Raw genomic sequence first — 14363 nt, 5'->3', positions numbered from 1 at the left:
CCTTGCAGGTCCTCATTAAGCATTAAGCACAGACTTGCCCTAGCTGGGGTAAGGCAGCCGGGATGGGTGACCAGATGCTTCCTTCAGGAGACACAGGTGCTGGAATGCCTCACAGAGCCTTCTGCTTCCCAGCAGCTGCCTGGAGCTGGGCCCCTCCCTGCACAAGAGGAAACAGGGTTCCAGGATGCAGGGCTAAGAGGGGACCTTCAGGCCTGGTTTATCCTGGGCCACAGGGCTCCTCTGCACTCTGTTGAAGACGCCACGTGGTTCACAAAGCCTGGGCTTTTGGGCTTGGCCTGTGGGCTGGCAGCAGCACGCACTTTCCCTCTTTGGCCCCAAATGGGCATGGCATGTGCCCCCCACCCAACCCAACCCTGTTTAGCTGAGGCTGTCCTGCTTGACAGATGGGCCATTTGCTTCCTGCACTAGAGCTGAGTGGCCGGCTGCCTGGTGGAAGGCTATAATTAGCAGAGTGGAGCGGATGGGATTGCATGCTGGCATTGACAGATAATTTTATCCTCAGATGGATAAACTGATGTCATCGGAGATGTAAATATCATTTGGAAATTTTGAAGTCCTTGGGAAGGTTTATGCTGGCCTCTCCCCATGCCCACTGCTCTTGGGGGCATTTGCATGGGAAGCCCAGAGAGGTCTGTGCTGTATGGGGAGCTGCCTGGGAGTTGCCAGCCAGGCTGCTGGGAGGGTTGGGGTGGCAGCTCCTTCTGCTGGACCAGGAAAAATAGGGCCTCGGATGGTTTGAGGGAGTACTGGGTTTACATTTGCTTTTGGGAGCTTTTCCCATGGCGTTTGTGGTCTGGAAATGTCTCAAGGCTAACCAGCAAGGAAATGGCAATGCTTTATAATGGCAGAGTGAGATCAGAGCAAGGGAAGTTTTATTTTCTGCCAGCAAGGCTGTTCTGGAGTGGGTCCCGGGATGCTGGGGAGCTTGTAAAAGTAAAAGAAGCCACTGACTGGCTTTATGGAGAGGGCTGGGGTCAGTTCTGTTCAGCACTGGGGTCAGTGGCAGCTCTGGTGTTTGGGGGATGGTTTCCAAAGCAGAGTACTTTAACTCAGAAGCACAGCCCCAGGCTGTGGAAGGAGGAATGGGAACAGGCTGGGACAGGGGAAGGGGGAAGGATGTCAGTTGTCCTCATCCTGCCAGAGAAGAAGGATTTTTTTTTACAATAGGGAACGTAGAATTTTAAAAGTATATTGGTCCAGTTCTGAAAATGTTAAGGTATAATAGTTGTGTTGGTTCTGTGACAGGGTGAGAATTACGCTTTTCATCAAGATGGAAGAAAAAACCCTACCTCTGCCACCCTGGAGTACCTGAGTCACTGAATATTTTATTCACTCCATGCCTGGGCTCTGAAATCTTCCATGCTCTGTGGGGTTAACGATGATTCTCCGCTCAGAGGTAGATGAGCCTTTGCTTGTCCAGGGTTAGAGTTTAGTGGGTGATTCCTCATGGGTGGAGTCATTGAGGAGGGGGACTTGGCTTTTTTTTTATTTTTTCTTTTCTTCTTTTTTGAGATGGAGTCTCTCTGTCTCCTAGGCTGGAGTACAGTGCCACAATCTTGGCTCACTGCAACCTCTGCCTCCCAGGTTCAAGAGATTCTCCTGCCTCAGCCTCCCAAGTAGCTGAGATTATAGGCATGTGCTACCATGCCTAGCTAATTTTTAGTAGAGGTGAGGCTTTGCCATGTTGGCCAGGCTGGTCTTGAACTCTTGGCCTGAAGTGATCTGCCCACCTCAGCCTCCTTTGCCCAGCTTGGACTTGGCTTTTTTTTTTTTTTTGAGTTGGAGTTTTGCTCTTGTTGCCCAGGCTGGAGTGCAATGGCGTGATCTCAGCTCACTGCAACCTCCATCTCCCATGCTCAGGCTATTCTTCTGTCACAGCCACCTGAGTAGCTGGGATTACAGGCACTCACTACTATGCCTGGCTAATTTTTGGTATTTTTAGTAGAGACCATGTTGTTCAGGCTGGTCTTGAACTCCTGACCTCAGGTGATCTGCCCGCCTCAGCCTCCCAAAGTGCTGGGATTATAGGTGTGAGCCACTGTGCCTGGCCAGACTTGGCTTTTTAAAGACTGCTTACCATTGCTCTCCGAGGACCTGGGGCACTTAGGCCATCCTCAAACAGTGATTTCTCCATGTTTTGGGTTTTGCAGCATGACTGACCAGTTAGTCTCTGGTTTGCCTTTCTCTACCAAAAGTAGGTATTTTTCATGGTCTCCATTTTCCTGTAGGGAGGTAGTGTGTGTGTTTGTGTGTGTGTGTGTGTGTGTGTGTGTGTGTGTCCCCTGCCTTGTAAAGCTAACTTGTTAGTAAGTGGCTGGTGGCCGAGCTAGTCAGTGTCTTGAGCCCCTCCTGGCCCGTGTGTTGGAAGGGCATCCTTCTAGACTCAGGGGAAGGGTCTCAGTAATCCCGGATTAATTTTTCAAACTGAGGAGAATGGCACTTAGCCCTGAAACATAGCAGAGTACTGGATCCAAATGAGATGATTTCCTGGTAATCCTCTGTTATCCAGTGTTTCTGCATAAGCTCGGTCTGTTTGTTTGACTTTTGGCATCCCTGTCATGCGTCAAAGCTTAGGAGGAGGCAGTCACTTCCCTTCACTCAGGATTTAGCCCTCTTTAGAAGGAGGTCATGGGCATCTACTTGAGGACATGATATAGGTAAGGAGATCCATGAAGTCAGTTTAAGGCTCAGGCAGCCGGGTGATTGGCTGGAGGGGCGGCCTCCTTGGTGTTCTGTGTGATGACACTGGGGTGTCTGTGCTCATGCCACCTCCCGCCAAAATGTGTCTGCATCGTCTCTTCCTCTCCTTGGACCCTAGCTGACAGCGCCGTGTCTTCCACTTACTCTCCCATGCTGCCTTCAGCTTAGTGGAGAAGTCCAGTTATCTGATGATTTGTCCCTGCCCTCCGGAACACGTTGCCCAGAAAGTCAGAATTCTTGGACAGGAAATTCTTAGCCAAAATGCCGAGAAGGAAAGGGACTGGGTAGACAGTGCCTGACTTGAACTCAAAGGGTCTGTTGGAAAGCCCAGGTCTTGTTCATTCAGCAGACATCGATCATAAATGCTGATAATACTTCCTCAGTTTCAGGATGTCTGGGTGCTGGGGATGCCTGAAGCAATCGAGAAATCCCTCCTAGAGCTTATGTTCTAGTGAGAAAGGCAAATTAAAAAAAACAACCGGAAATAGTGTAGTATGTTAAATACTGGTAGTGCAAGAGAGAAAATAAAAAAGGGAAAGGAGATCAGGAGTTTTGCAGGGAGGGACTTTTCACCTGTAAATAAATTGGTCCTGAAGGGCCCCCAGAGCAGGTGGCAACTAAGCAAAGAAGAGAAGGAGGTGGGAGAGTGAGCCATGCGGGGGTCTGGGGCAGTCGGAACTGCCGGTGCAAAGGCCCTGGGGTAGGCACACCTGGCGGTTGACAAGCAGCAAGGAGCCTGGTTTTTCCTGGTGGAAAGTTTCAGAGTGTTCTAAAACAGCATTTCCACTGTTAGAAAAGTTGAGAATGAGGGATTCTACTTGCAAATTCCCTCAAAATTCCTCCTGCTCCAACCTTTGGCCTTCTCAGAGGTCATCCTGAAAGTAAATTCCACATTATGGTACTGTGTGAAATGTCTGTCCCCTTGAGCACTTCCAGAATTAACTTTGGATGACCTGCCTGTTTCATATGAATTACGTGGCCTCGTACTTCCGGGTTTGTAGTGTCTTCACGTTCATTCTCTCACAAATGCTGTGGTGTGAGCAGTGCAGAAATGAATGTCTTCATGCCCGTCTTTCAGATGAGAACACAGACTCACATGGTCAAATGCCTGTCCAAGGCCAAGGGTTCACCAGTAGCAGAGCTGGGGCTCGAACCCATGTTCTCTGACCCTCCAGCCAATAGCATTTCCCCTAACCCATCTATACTCTCCTGTACACTTGATCTTAGCCAAAATGCCGAGAAGCGATGTTTACTGTCCTCTAAGGTGGCATCTCCAGAGTGGGTCTGTGTTAGTCAGCCTGGGTTGTCATAACATCAAGTACCAGACTGAATGACCTAAATAACAGACATTATTTTCTTACAGTTTTGGAGGTTAGAAGTCCAAGATCAAGGTGGCAGGGTTGATTTCTTCCGAGGCCTCTCTGGCTTGTAGACACTGCCTTCCCCCTGTGTTTTCACACGGTCTTCCCTCTGTGCGGGTCTGTTTTAATCTCTTCCTCTTTTTATTTATTTATTTATTTATTTATATTATTTCCCTGCCCACTCCCGCTTGGCCCTGTCGCCGAGGGGTGGGAGGGGGAATCTCTTCCTCTTATAAGGACAGCAGTCATATTGGATTAGGGCCACCTTAGTGACCTCATTTTGACTTTAATTAGTTCTTTAAGAGCCCTGTCTCCAAATATAGTCACATTTCGAGGTAACGGGGGTTAGGATTTCAATAGAGGAATTTTGGGGAAACCCAGTTCAGCTCCTTACAGGGCCCTTTCTGTGCTATAACCTGGGACAAGCCTCCCCCACAGCAGGTACCACAGCCCCAGATGACTCTTTGCAGGAAAGTCAAGTGACCTCAGTCTCTCTCTCACCCTCTGTTTTGTTGCTACAGTTGATCGGGGCCCTGGTCCTGTCCGTGGGGATCTATGCAGAGGTTGAGCGGCAGAAATATAAAACCCTTGAAAGTGCCTTCCTGGCTCCGGCCATCATCCTCATCCTCCTGGGTGTCGTCATGTTCATGGTCTCCTTCATTGGTGTGCTGGCATCCCTCCGTGACAACCTGTTCCTTCTCCAAGCAGTGAGTGGACCGCACCACCCCTCTGCTGGGACTCCCCAGGAGAGCTGCGGTGTCTGCCTGTGTGCCCTTGGGCAGCTCAGTTTTTTTTGTCCTTGCCTTAAACCAGCTCCTCTAGAGAGTTCCTTAGATCAGCCCATCTGACCACATTGGCCTAAGAGTGCCCAGGCCGCCTCCCTTTCTGCATGTGAAAGCTGATTTGACTACTGTTCTTACTTGAACTCTGTGTTCATCTGGACCCTCAGTTTTGAGTAGGAAAAACCACACTCAAATGAGAGCAAGCAAAGACAAAAAAAGGAGGTGGTGGTGAGTCGTTAACTCATGCAACCAGCAAACACACATCGGGTCCAGAGGTTTAGATGGCACCCCTGGGCAGGGTTGGGCAGTCTCCCCAGCCCCTCCCAGCAGGGGCTGCTCCCTTTGCAGTAGTCACAGCCTGCCTTGGGCCAGCAGAGTTTTTATGGTTCTGGATCCCAGGAAATCCTTCCTACCAGCTCTAGCCAAAGTCCCAATACTCTGGTGAGCCTGGCTTGGGCCATGTGCCCATTCTGGGATGGGGCATGGGGAGTCAACCCTACCTGCATCCCGTTATTGTGGAGTGAGGGATGACCCCCCAGAGCTGGGGGTAGTGGTGAGGCCGGTCCATTTCCTCTGCACTTTTGTGTCTCTTGACCTCATTGTCTCCCCTCACATGGGAATCCCCTACCAGGCGGGTTTCCATGCTGCTTGAGGCTGGAAGTTGCTGAAATCAGTTTGGACAATGGCTGCTCTCTAGCAAAGGGCAGAACTGAGGTGCATATCCTCTAAGCTTCAGGTATCCCCCTTACCCACTCTGGGGGATCTGGGAAGTCATATCTGAGGGGTCTCTCTGGGGAGCTGGAAATACTGTCCCAGCCTGCCCATTAAGCCAGGCCCAGCCCCTCTGGCTCAGTGGCAGTGAGGCCCAGCTCCCCTCATGGTGGTGGGGGAAGGGCATGCTCTTCCACATAGACCCCTGGGACAAATGGAGGTAAGGATCTGGCTGGGACAGCTGAGTCACTCTTCCTGTCCTTTGGCTCCAGAGATAGGTTTTCCTGGGGCATGCCTGTCCACGTCCACGTTCTCACAGGAGGAAGGGGCAGAGGCCCGGGAGCCAATAGGAGCTCCCCAGGGACGCTTCTCCGTGTGCTTGCATGGTCTTCATAAAACATCCTCCCATGATGGGCAGCAGTTCCGGTTTCTAGTGCACTGCTGCAAAGGCCATTCGATTTGTCATTTTCCAGTGCCCTGCAGATAGTGTGCCCTCTGCCCTGCTCCAGGTGAGTCTCTGAATTCTGTTTTCCAGTTCATGTACATCCTTGGGATCTGCCTCATCATGGAGCTCATTGGTGGCGTGGTGGCCTTGATCTTCCGGAACCAGGTAGGCCTGTGGATTTGTGTATCGGCCACATGTATATGGAGCACCCACTGTGGGTGCCTTGGGCTGTTAACTGAGGGTGCAGCAGTGAGCAGGGCAGATGACCCCCATGGAGCTTTCATTCTGCTGAAACAGAATGATGGGCACTGAACAAGTAAAGTGGCGACTAAGAAAATGAACCAGGCTGACGTGAGAGTGCCTGGGAGGAGGTGGGAAGACCGTGCTGAAATGGTGAAAGGAGCCCGCTGAGTGAGGTCCCAGCAGAGGGAAGCTGAGCAGAAACGAGCTTGGCATATGAGCAAAACAGCATGGAGGCCACATGGCTGAGGGTGGGTGAGATGGAGAGGGGCAGAAGGTGAAGTCGAAAGGGCTGGCCAGGTAGGTCACAGAGGTCCTTGTAGGCCATGGGTTAGGAGCTTGGAGTTTTTTTTTAGAGGTGGTAGGAGCCTTTGGAGAGTCTCAAGTGGGAAGTGATGTGACCCAGTTTATATTTGACCCTGGCTGCTGAGTTGAGGAATGAACAGTGCGGAGTTGAGGGTGTACCTGGGGCCCAGCTGGGAGGCTGTGGGGGCCGTCCTAGGAATGGGGTAAGATGGCTTGGACTGAGGTGGAGGCGGTGGGGCTGCGCCAAAAAGGCGATTTGTTGTATGTTTTGGAGGCAGTACCGGCAGAGGCTGTTGTGCTGGCTAGAGGAGTGACGGGAGGGGCAGGTTGACAGGGTGATGCCTGATGTCCCGGCCCTGGCAGGGCTTGCATAATCAGGGCCCCTTAGAGCTGGAAAGGTTCTCATGGCTCCCGGTCCTCAGCTCCTTTAGGCAGGATGTATGCGCCTCATACTAGCTGTGCCACCTTGGGCAAGTTACCTGGCCTCTTGGATTATTAGGGGATACCTCCTAGCTCACAGATTTGATGAGAGAATGCATGTGAAGGACCGGGCATGGTTCTGGCACATAGTGGTCAAGGCCCCACAGGAAGCTGGTGGTGGAGCAGGGCTGACTCCAACCCAGGGCTCCGTCTTCCTCCCATAATCTTCTTCCTTTGTCCTCATCCCACATTGCTGCCGCAGGTGGGGCTTGAGGAGCAGGGCATGTCTGCAGAAGCCCCATATCCTGTGTCCACTGCCCAGCCTGCACCCCTCCCCACCCCAGACAGCTTGGTCCTGGTGCATTGGGGCAGTCACTGCTGAGACATGCATCAGGACTGTGGACCAAATTATCTTTTTTTAAACAAATTATTTATTTTTTTGAGATAGAGTCTCTGTCGCCCAGGCTGGAGCAGTGGTGCGATCATAGCTCACTACAGCCTGGAACCCCTGGGCTCAAGCAATCCCCAGCCTTAGCCTCCCAAGTAGCTGGGACTTCAGGCGTGCACCCCTGTGCCCAGACAAATTATTTTTCTTGTCAGCAGTTGCTGTCAAGGCAGCGGGTGCTGTCCCACACTCTGGGTTGCGCAGAGCTCTCAGATGGCCCAGGTTCTGGCCCTGTGAAAATGTTCGTGCGAGTGCCTGTCATTCCAGCCCAGGTGGGATCAGGGACCATACCTGTTCTGCCAGGCCTCCTGCAGTGGGACCTAACTGCAGGCAAGTCTATACCCCTGGAGTCCAGGCGCCTTCCTGTTTTATGAGTCTCAGGAAAGGGGCTTTATTCCATTTGGGGCTGCTTCTCCCTTTTCCTCTATTCTACCTACCCCTCCCTTTGCCTCTTTTCTGCTTATCAGATCCTCTCCTTTGAGCTGGCAGATCCAGATGCTGTTTCACTTTCCAGCATCTTCAGGGGAGAGATCTTTATTCCATTTGCGGGCAGCCTCTCTGTGCAGACAGCAGAGCTTCTGGCCAGCCTGCAGCTTTCCAGGGGCTGTGGGTTAGTGCTTTCCTGGCTGGAGCCCAGGCCCAGTTTATGGCCAGCTAAACAGACTCCTGGATATAAGGAAAAATCTCCCCCAGCCCCTGACCCTGGGCAAGGTTTCTGCTGCCAACATGGTCTGACAGTTGGACTGGAGCGGCTTCTCCACTCATACAGGGGCAAGTGGCCGTGCACTGGGGATCCGGGCATAGAGCAGGCCTTGGGAGCAGAAGTACGATGCCCTGACCCCAGCCAGGGACTGGAGGAGGACCTGAGCGACTTCCCCAGCTGTCTGGGTCTCAGCCCTCTTGACACCTGCTCTTGCCCCCGCTTGTTCTGGGGCTTCTTGTGAGGGTGTCAGGTGTCAGAGGTGGGCAGCTCCTCATGTTCCCAGCCAGGTGCAGCTGAGTGTGGACACTTGGAGGGTCTGGGCACTAGTGGGTGTGTCTATACCCCCATCTCAGGCCTTCTCTCTCTACTACCAGGGCAGGATTAGTGGGCATTGTGGGTCCTACCTGACAGTGTGGTCAGGGAACAGCAGGGAGCACCAGCCTGCCTATTTTATCCTGGCACTGGCACAAGCTGGCTTGGGACACAACCTTGAGGCCAGAGGCAGGAGAAAGTAGGTGGCACCATGGCTCTCTCAGCCAAGCACCTGAATATATACAGTTGCCCTTAGTGTCCGCGGGGGATTGGTTCCAGGACATGCCCCTCCCACCAAAGGGTACCCAAATCCATGCATGCTCAAGTCCTTTATATAAAATGGTGTAGTACTTGAATATAACTTACACTCATCCTCCGGTAAATCACTTCTAGATTACTTATAAATACCTAATACAGGGCCAGGCGTGGTGGCTCACACCTATAATCCCAGCACTTTGGGAGGCTGAGGCAGGTGGATCATTTGAGGTCAGGAGTTCGAGACCAGCCTGACCAACATAGTGAAACCGCATCTCTAGTAAAAATACAAAAATTAGCCAGGCATGGCAGTGGGCACCTGTAATCCCAGCTACTATGGGAGGCTGAGGCAAGAGATTCGCTTGAACCTGGGAGGTGGAGGCTGCAGTGAGCCAACATCATTCCATCCAGCCTAGGTGACAGAGCGAGACTCTGTCTCAAAAAAACAAAACAAAACAAAAAAACCAAATACCTAATACAGTGTAAAAGCTGTGTAGAAAGTTGTTTATGGTATATTTTTCTTTAATTTGTATTTTTTTTTACTGTTGTGTTGTTATTTTTATTGTTCCTTTTTTCCAAATATTTTCCATCCACTGTTGTTCAAATCTGCGGGTACAGAACCCGTGGATGTGGAGGGCCAGCTGTGTATCCTGCCCACCTATAGCAGAACTGCTGGCCATCCAGAAGTAGAGAGTGCTCCTTGCTGGTCTGGCCAGACACCCCCCGAGGTGTGCCCCACTGTGGACGGCCATCAGGGAGTGAGGCTGGAGCCCCCAGTCCCGGGGACCCTGAAACATAACCCTCCCCGATCATGGTTATGAACCTGTGACTCCGGCCAGGTCTGAGGAAGGGTCTGGAGATGCTCACTCCACGTGCCCCTTCCCACATACTCTTTTCTTCTGGCTCCCTGGGTTCTCTTCCACTTCAGGTTGGCAGATTGGGCTTCTACTGGGACTGGAGCAGAGGTTAGGGTGTAGGGTCAATGAGAACAAGGCCCCATTCTAGAGGGACTAGCGGGGAAAGGCTAAGATGATGGCTCGGCTCCAGGCACAAAGGAAGGAGGAAAATCCTAGGCCACGCACCTCTCCTCCAAGTTTTTATTATGTTTTGTTTTTGAGGCAGGGTCTTGCTCTGTCATTCAGGCTGGAGTACAGTGGTGCACTCACAGCTCATTGCAGCCTCAGCTCCCAGGCTCAAGCGATCCTCCCACCCTTAGCCTCCTGAATAGTTGGGATTACAGGTGTGTGCCACCAAGCCTGGAGATTGATTGATTGATTGATTGGTGGAGATGAGGCCTTGTCATATTGCCCAGGCTGGTCTTGAACTCCTGGACTCAAGTGATCTTCCTGCCTCGGCATCCCAAAGTGTTGGGATTATAGGCAGCGGCCACTGTGACCAGATCCTCCTCCAAGTTTGAGAACTAGGTCCGCACTAGGCCAGCAGCAGGCCTTCCCAGCCTCAGGTCTCAGGCTGCATGGAAGTGGTGTTAGCCAGAGGCAGCCTGGAGGAGCCCCGGGCTGCTCCTTTCTCAGAAGGGGTCTTGGTCCTGTTCAGGCAGCTGGCCTGGTGGGAGGCTCCAGCCGCTGGCCTCTCCACTCCTTTTTCTATCCCTCTGACCTCTGTGCTGGAGGAGATGCCACCACATTGCCCCACCCCCTTCAATTCTTCATTCATTAAAAAACCCTGAGAGAGAGGTGATGCGTAGGCTTCAGATATCTTTAAAACTATTTAAAAGACAAAGCTAGAAAGGACAGTTCTTCATAGCTTTCTCTGGTGCTTTAAACAACATGCTTTCAAACCCTGTGGCCTTTGATGTTTGCTTACTCTTTGCTTAATTTAGCCTGGTTTAGTCCTCACTAGAACTGCCTCTGCTGGCATGGCCTGGTTTGGAGGGGAATGGGGTGGGGGCGGTGGCACTGGGTACATTGGGCCTCTGGGAATGGCAGAGAAAGCTAGAATTCTCTCTTTCCTGTCTTCTGAGTGGCTTCCTGGTCTCTCTGAATGTTACCAGTGCTGTCAACGTTGGCATAGCACTTTACAGGTAAACTGCACAGCCAGCTTACCTCATGGGATCTTGTCACACACACACCCACCCCCCTCACCCCCACAGAACCATCCCAGTGTCCTCCTCGTCTCCTGGCACACATGCAGACATGCACACGTGCACACATGCACAAGTAGCGCATACTTGCAAGAGCCCCAAAGAGCTCCCTGGTGGGCATTGGGGGCAGCTGCTGTCCACATAGCCCAGGGACATCTGTCACTCCTGCCCACTTAGAGAGGCCTCCATCGGGGCCGCCTTTCCGCAGCAACTGGGCTCAGCTTACCAGATGGAAGGCCTAATTTTCAGAGGCCCCTCTCGAAATCTCGAAATCCTGGGAAAGTGCCCAGGAGCTGGGAGGGTTTGGGGAGGCAGGCTGGGGCTGCTCACCAGAGAGTCAGAGCCTTTCCCCATGGCCACAGAGCAGACTCTACTCTGCTGCTTCTCTTCCTTCCTGCCCTGGGCTTCCCACCTTCATCCCACCCGCTTGCCAGCTCTGGGGGAGTCCGAACAGCATAGTGGCCAGTGGGGGTGTTGTGAGTAGGCCAGTGGGCCAGGGCAGGTGCAGAGGGACATGGTGGGCCAGCACTGTGTCTATGTTGCCTCCGGAGTAGGGGGAAACCACCTGGCAGGAACCTCCCGACATGTGGCCTTCAGTAAGGCCGTGACCCTGGCGGCACCCCATGTGTATGTAGCTCAGCCCAGGGTGCCGTTCCATGCTGTGAGCTCATTCTCCTGCCCCACCCTGGCTGGCAGACTGGTCCCACCCTGATGTCCTGTTTTTTAGGCACCCTCAATCATACCCCAGCCCGCTGTCCTGTCCCTTCATCACCCAGAGGAGCAGGCACCCAAGGGTGGAAAAGCTTTATGACCTGGGGGCATCTCGGAGGGTGGGCCTGGGGCCAGGAGAGTCCTTGTTCTGCCTGAGCTGCTCAGCTGGAAGGCAATCCTCCCACCCAACTTCTGCCCCAGGGCCCAGTGCCAAGCCCTTGAAGGGCCATGGGCTGGTGAGTTGAGAGCTGCTCGCAGAAGCCTGCATCTCCCCTCTTCTCTGGGGGCTGACTTCAGTCTTCTGCAGTCCCAGGCCTGTTTCAGAGCAGCTGCTTATCATCAATAGAGGGCTTTCCTTCTGGCCGGGGAGGCCGGTTTCCCTGAGCCCATCTCTTTCTTTACCTTGGCTTCAAGCAGAGGGAGGCTCTCGGGGAGCTGAGTGCTAGAGTCTTTGTTCCTCTTTTCCTGATCCTGGAGGTGATTTTGGGAGATGGTCCCAAAACTGAACCTTGGTTTCTTATCTTAGCACCATCAAGTGTGTCAGGCTGGGAGTTTAACACCCTGGTCCCAGTGTCTCTCTGCCAGTGATGAGCCGGGTGACCTTGGACCAGCCACCTCACTCTCTGGGCTGCAAAGTATTTGGGAGAGTGGGGGCCAGGATTTGTGCCCTAGGGGCTGCCTCCGTTGCAGTCAGTTTTTTGATCAAGAGTTGGGGCCTCAGTTTCCCATGGGATTTGTTTTCCACCAGTGACATGTGGGTGTGAAGTAGTACCACATGTCGTTGTCTCCTGGAAAAACAGACACAGATCTAGAATGACAGCACCAGGACCTATGACGTGCCTGGTGTCCTGCTAAACGCCTTCGCCGCTCTTGTTTATGGAAATCTCACCACATCCCTATGAGGCAGAAGGGGTTTTTGTCCTGACTTTGTGGGTAAGCAAGCAGAGGCTCAGAAGTTAAAAGAAGTAGCTGATGCCTGGACGGCTGCAGGGATGGTGTCCTTGATTATGAGGCTTGACGGCCCCTCTGGGACTTGGTTTTTGATCCTGAGAGCTGGAAGATACCTTAAAGACAGGCCTATAGGTTCACAGTGGGGAAGTTGAGGCCCAGAGAGGAGCAGTGAGCTGTGATGGGGCCTGGAACCAGGATTCTGTTGTCCCAGCGTACCCTGTGGTGCCACCCCCGGGAATTGTCTGGCTCTTCTGTCCGGCACCAGAGCCGAGAATGCCCGCTTTGTCTGCAGTCTCTGCTGATACTTGACCTCCATGCTCTGAAAGCTGCGATTGTCACAGCGAGCTGGGCTGCCCACGCTCTTGCCCCCACCCCTTCCTACTGTGGGGCCCTTTGTGCTCCCGGATCTCAGCACAACAGCTGGGCTGTTGATCCAGAAAGTGCAGTGTGGCTGGGAGAGGGCGGCCTGCCATGTTCCTCTGGGCGGGGATTGTCCCAGCCCCAGCCGAGGGGGACTGAGCGCTGCAGTGATGAAAAGGGCGGCCCATGAGGGAGATGAGCAGACCCCAATTCTAGTCGTGGCAAGACCCCACCCAGCCTGCTCTGTGACCTCACTCCCTCCCCAAGCCTCAGTCTCCATCTGTAAAACAAGAGGTTGGATGGTAGAGGAGTGTGAAGAGGGGCTCTGGAGGGCAAAGGGAGGATTCCAGCGTGGGCCCACCCCGGGCCGTAGAAAGAGCACCAGGTCTGGAACCAGGACAGCCAAGTCTCAGCTCAGGCATGGCTGCATCAGAGCTGTGTGTCCCCAGGCATGGCCCCAGCCTCTCAAGGCCTGGGCTGTCTGGTCTGTAAAGGGAGTGGAGTGATTACTCCTGCTGGGACATAGCACAGAGACTCAGGCATCTGCTGAGCACTGGAGGCACGGGGATGTGTGGAGAGGGAGGTCTCGGGCGTTCAGAGTGGGGAGTGGAGGGGCCGCCCCATGCTGGCAGTGCTTTCTCTACCCATCCAGGCTTCTGGGAAATATTGGAATGGACTCTGGGAGTGTGTGGTTCTTTTCCTTTGTAATTTCTCCTTCTGAATAGACCATTGACTTCCTGAATGACAACATTCGAAGAGGAATTGAGAACTACTATGACGATCTGGACTTCAAAAACATCATGGACTTTGTTCAGAAAAAGGTGAGCCAGGGGCTTCAGGGTAGAGATGCTCCTCCCATGCCCTTAACTCCCCGTCCGGGCCCCTGTAAAAAGATGGGGTGAGGGGTAACTCAGCCATTCCCAAAGCAGGTGGCTGGTCAGGCTGGGAGGCATTCACCCTTACCAAGGATGGGGAGGCCAGGTCCTCTTAGCCAGTCCTCTGCCTACATTCCTGGCCACAAACCTTCTCACCCTTCTGTCCCTCTCCAGTTACACTGGCTTCCTGCCCCCCATCCCTAAACACAACAAGGTCAGGTGTTGCTATTAGCAGCCTTGCAGGGTCCCAGGACAACACCCTCCAATGGGCGAGGATCCTCCTTCCTTGAGGTGTGAGCAACCTCCCCCAGTCCAGAGCCCCTCTGCCAAGTCCCTTCAGTGACAAGTCACTCCTTGTCAAGTTAAAGATGGCGCTGATGGGGAGATTTCAGTTTCCCCCAAATATGGGACACTGAACCAGACTCCTCCCTTCCTTCCATGACACTTCCTTGAGTGTGGTGATGATCCTGTTCCTTTTGGGACACCATCTCTCCCCTCTAGGTCCATGTAAATCTGTTGCTGCAGTAATAATAATAATAATAATATAAACAACAACAGTAGCAGTGGTAGGGCCAGCTTCTGTCCTTGGGTGGCTTTTGTACATCAACTTCAGTTGAGCCTCAGCTTCCTCACCTGCATAAGCAGAACAATGACAGGAAGCTCT

General features: G+C 53.0%; 1 protein-coding gene across 5 annotated transcripts in view; it reads left to right on the top strand.

The window, feature by feature from the left end:
* The window catches only part of TSPAN15 (tetraspanin 15), a 55533-nt gene that overhangs the window by 28496 nt on the left and 12674 nt on the right, over positions 1-14363 (top strand). For 4 of the 5 annotated variants that reach the window (XR_013524933.1, XR_004731985.3, XM_035268137.3 and 1 more), the window contains exons 2-4: positions 4604-4789; positions 6111-6185; positions 13550-13645. Coding sequence is in view for 3 of the 5 variants with exons in the window: in XM_035268137.3 (XP_035124028.1) it covers positions 4604-4789; positions 6111-6185; positions 13550-13645 (357 nt within the window). In the remaining 2 variants the exon portion in view is untranslated. The remainder of the gene's footprint in view (positions 1-4603; positions 4790-6110; positions 6186-13549; positions 13646-14363) is intronic. The other variant, XM_035268138.3, reaches the window with a different exon arrangement.

Source organism: Callithrix jacchus, chromosome 12 (assembly GCF_049354715.1).
Source record: "Callithrix jacchus isolate 240 chromosome 12, calJac240_pri, whole genome shotgun sequence".
Classification (NCBI taxonomy): Eukaryota; Metazoa; Chordata; class Mammalia; order Primates; family Cebidae; genus Callithrix; species Callithrix jacchus.
Note: the sequence above shows the minus strand (reverse complement) of the source record. Positions and strands in the feature narration are given on the sequence as shown.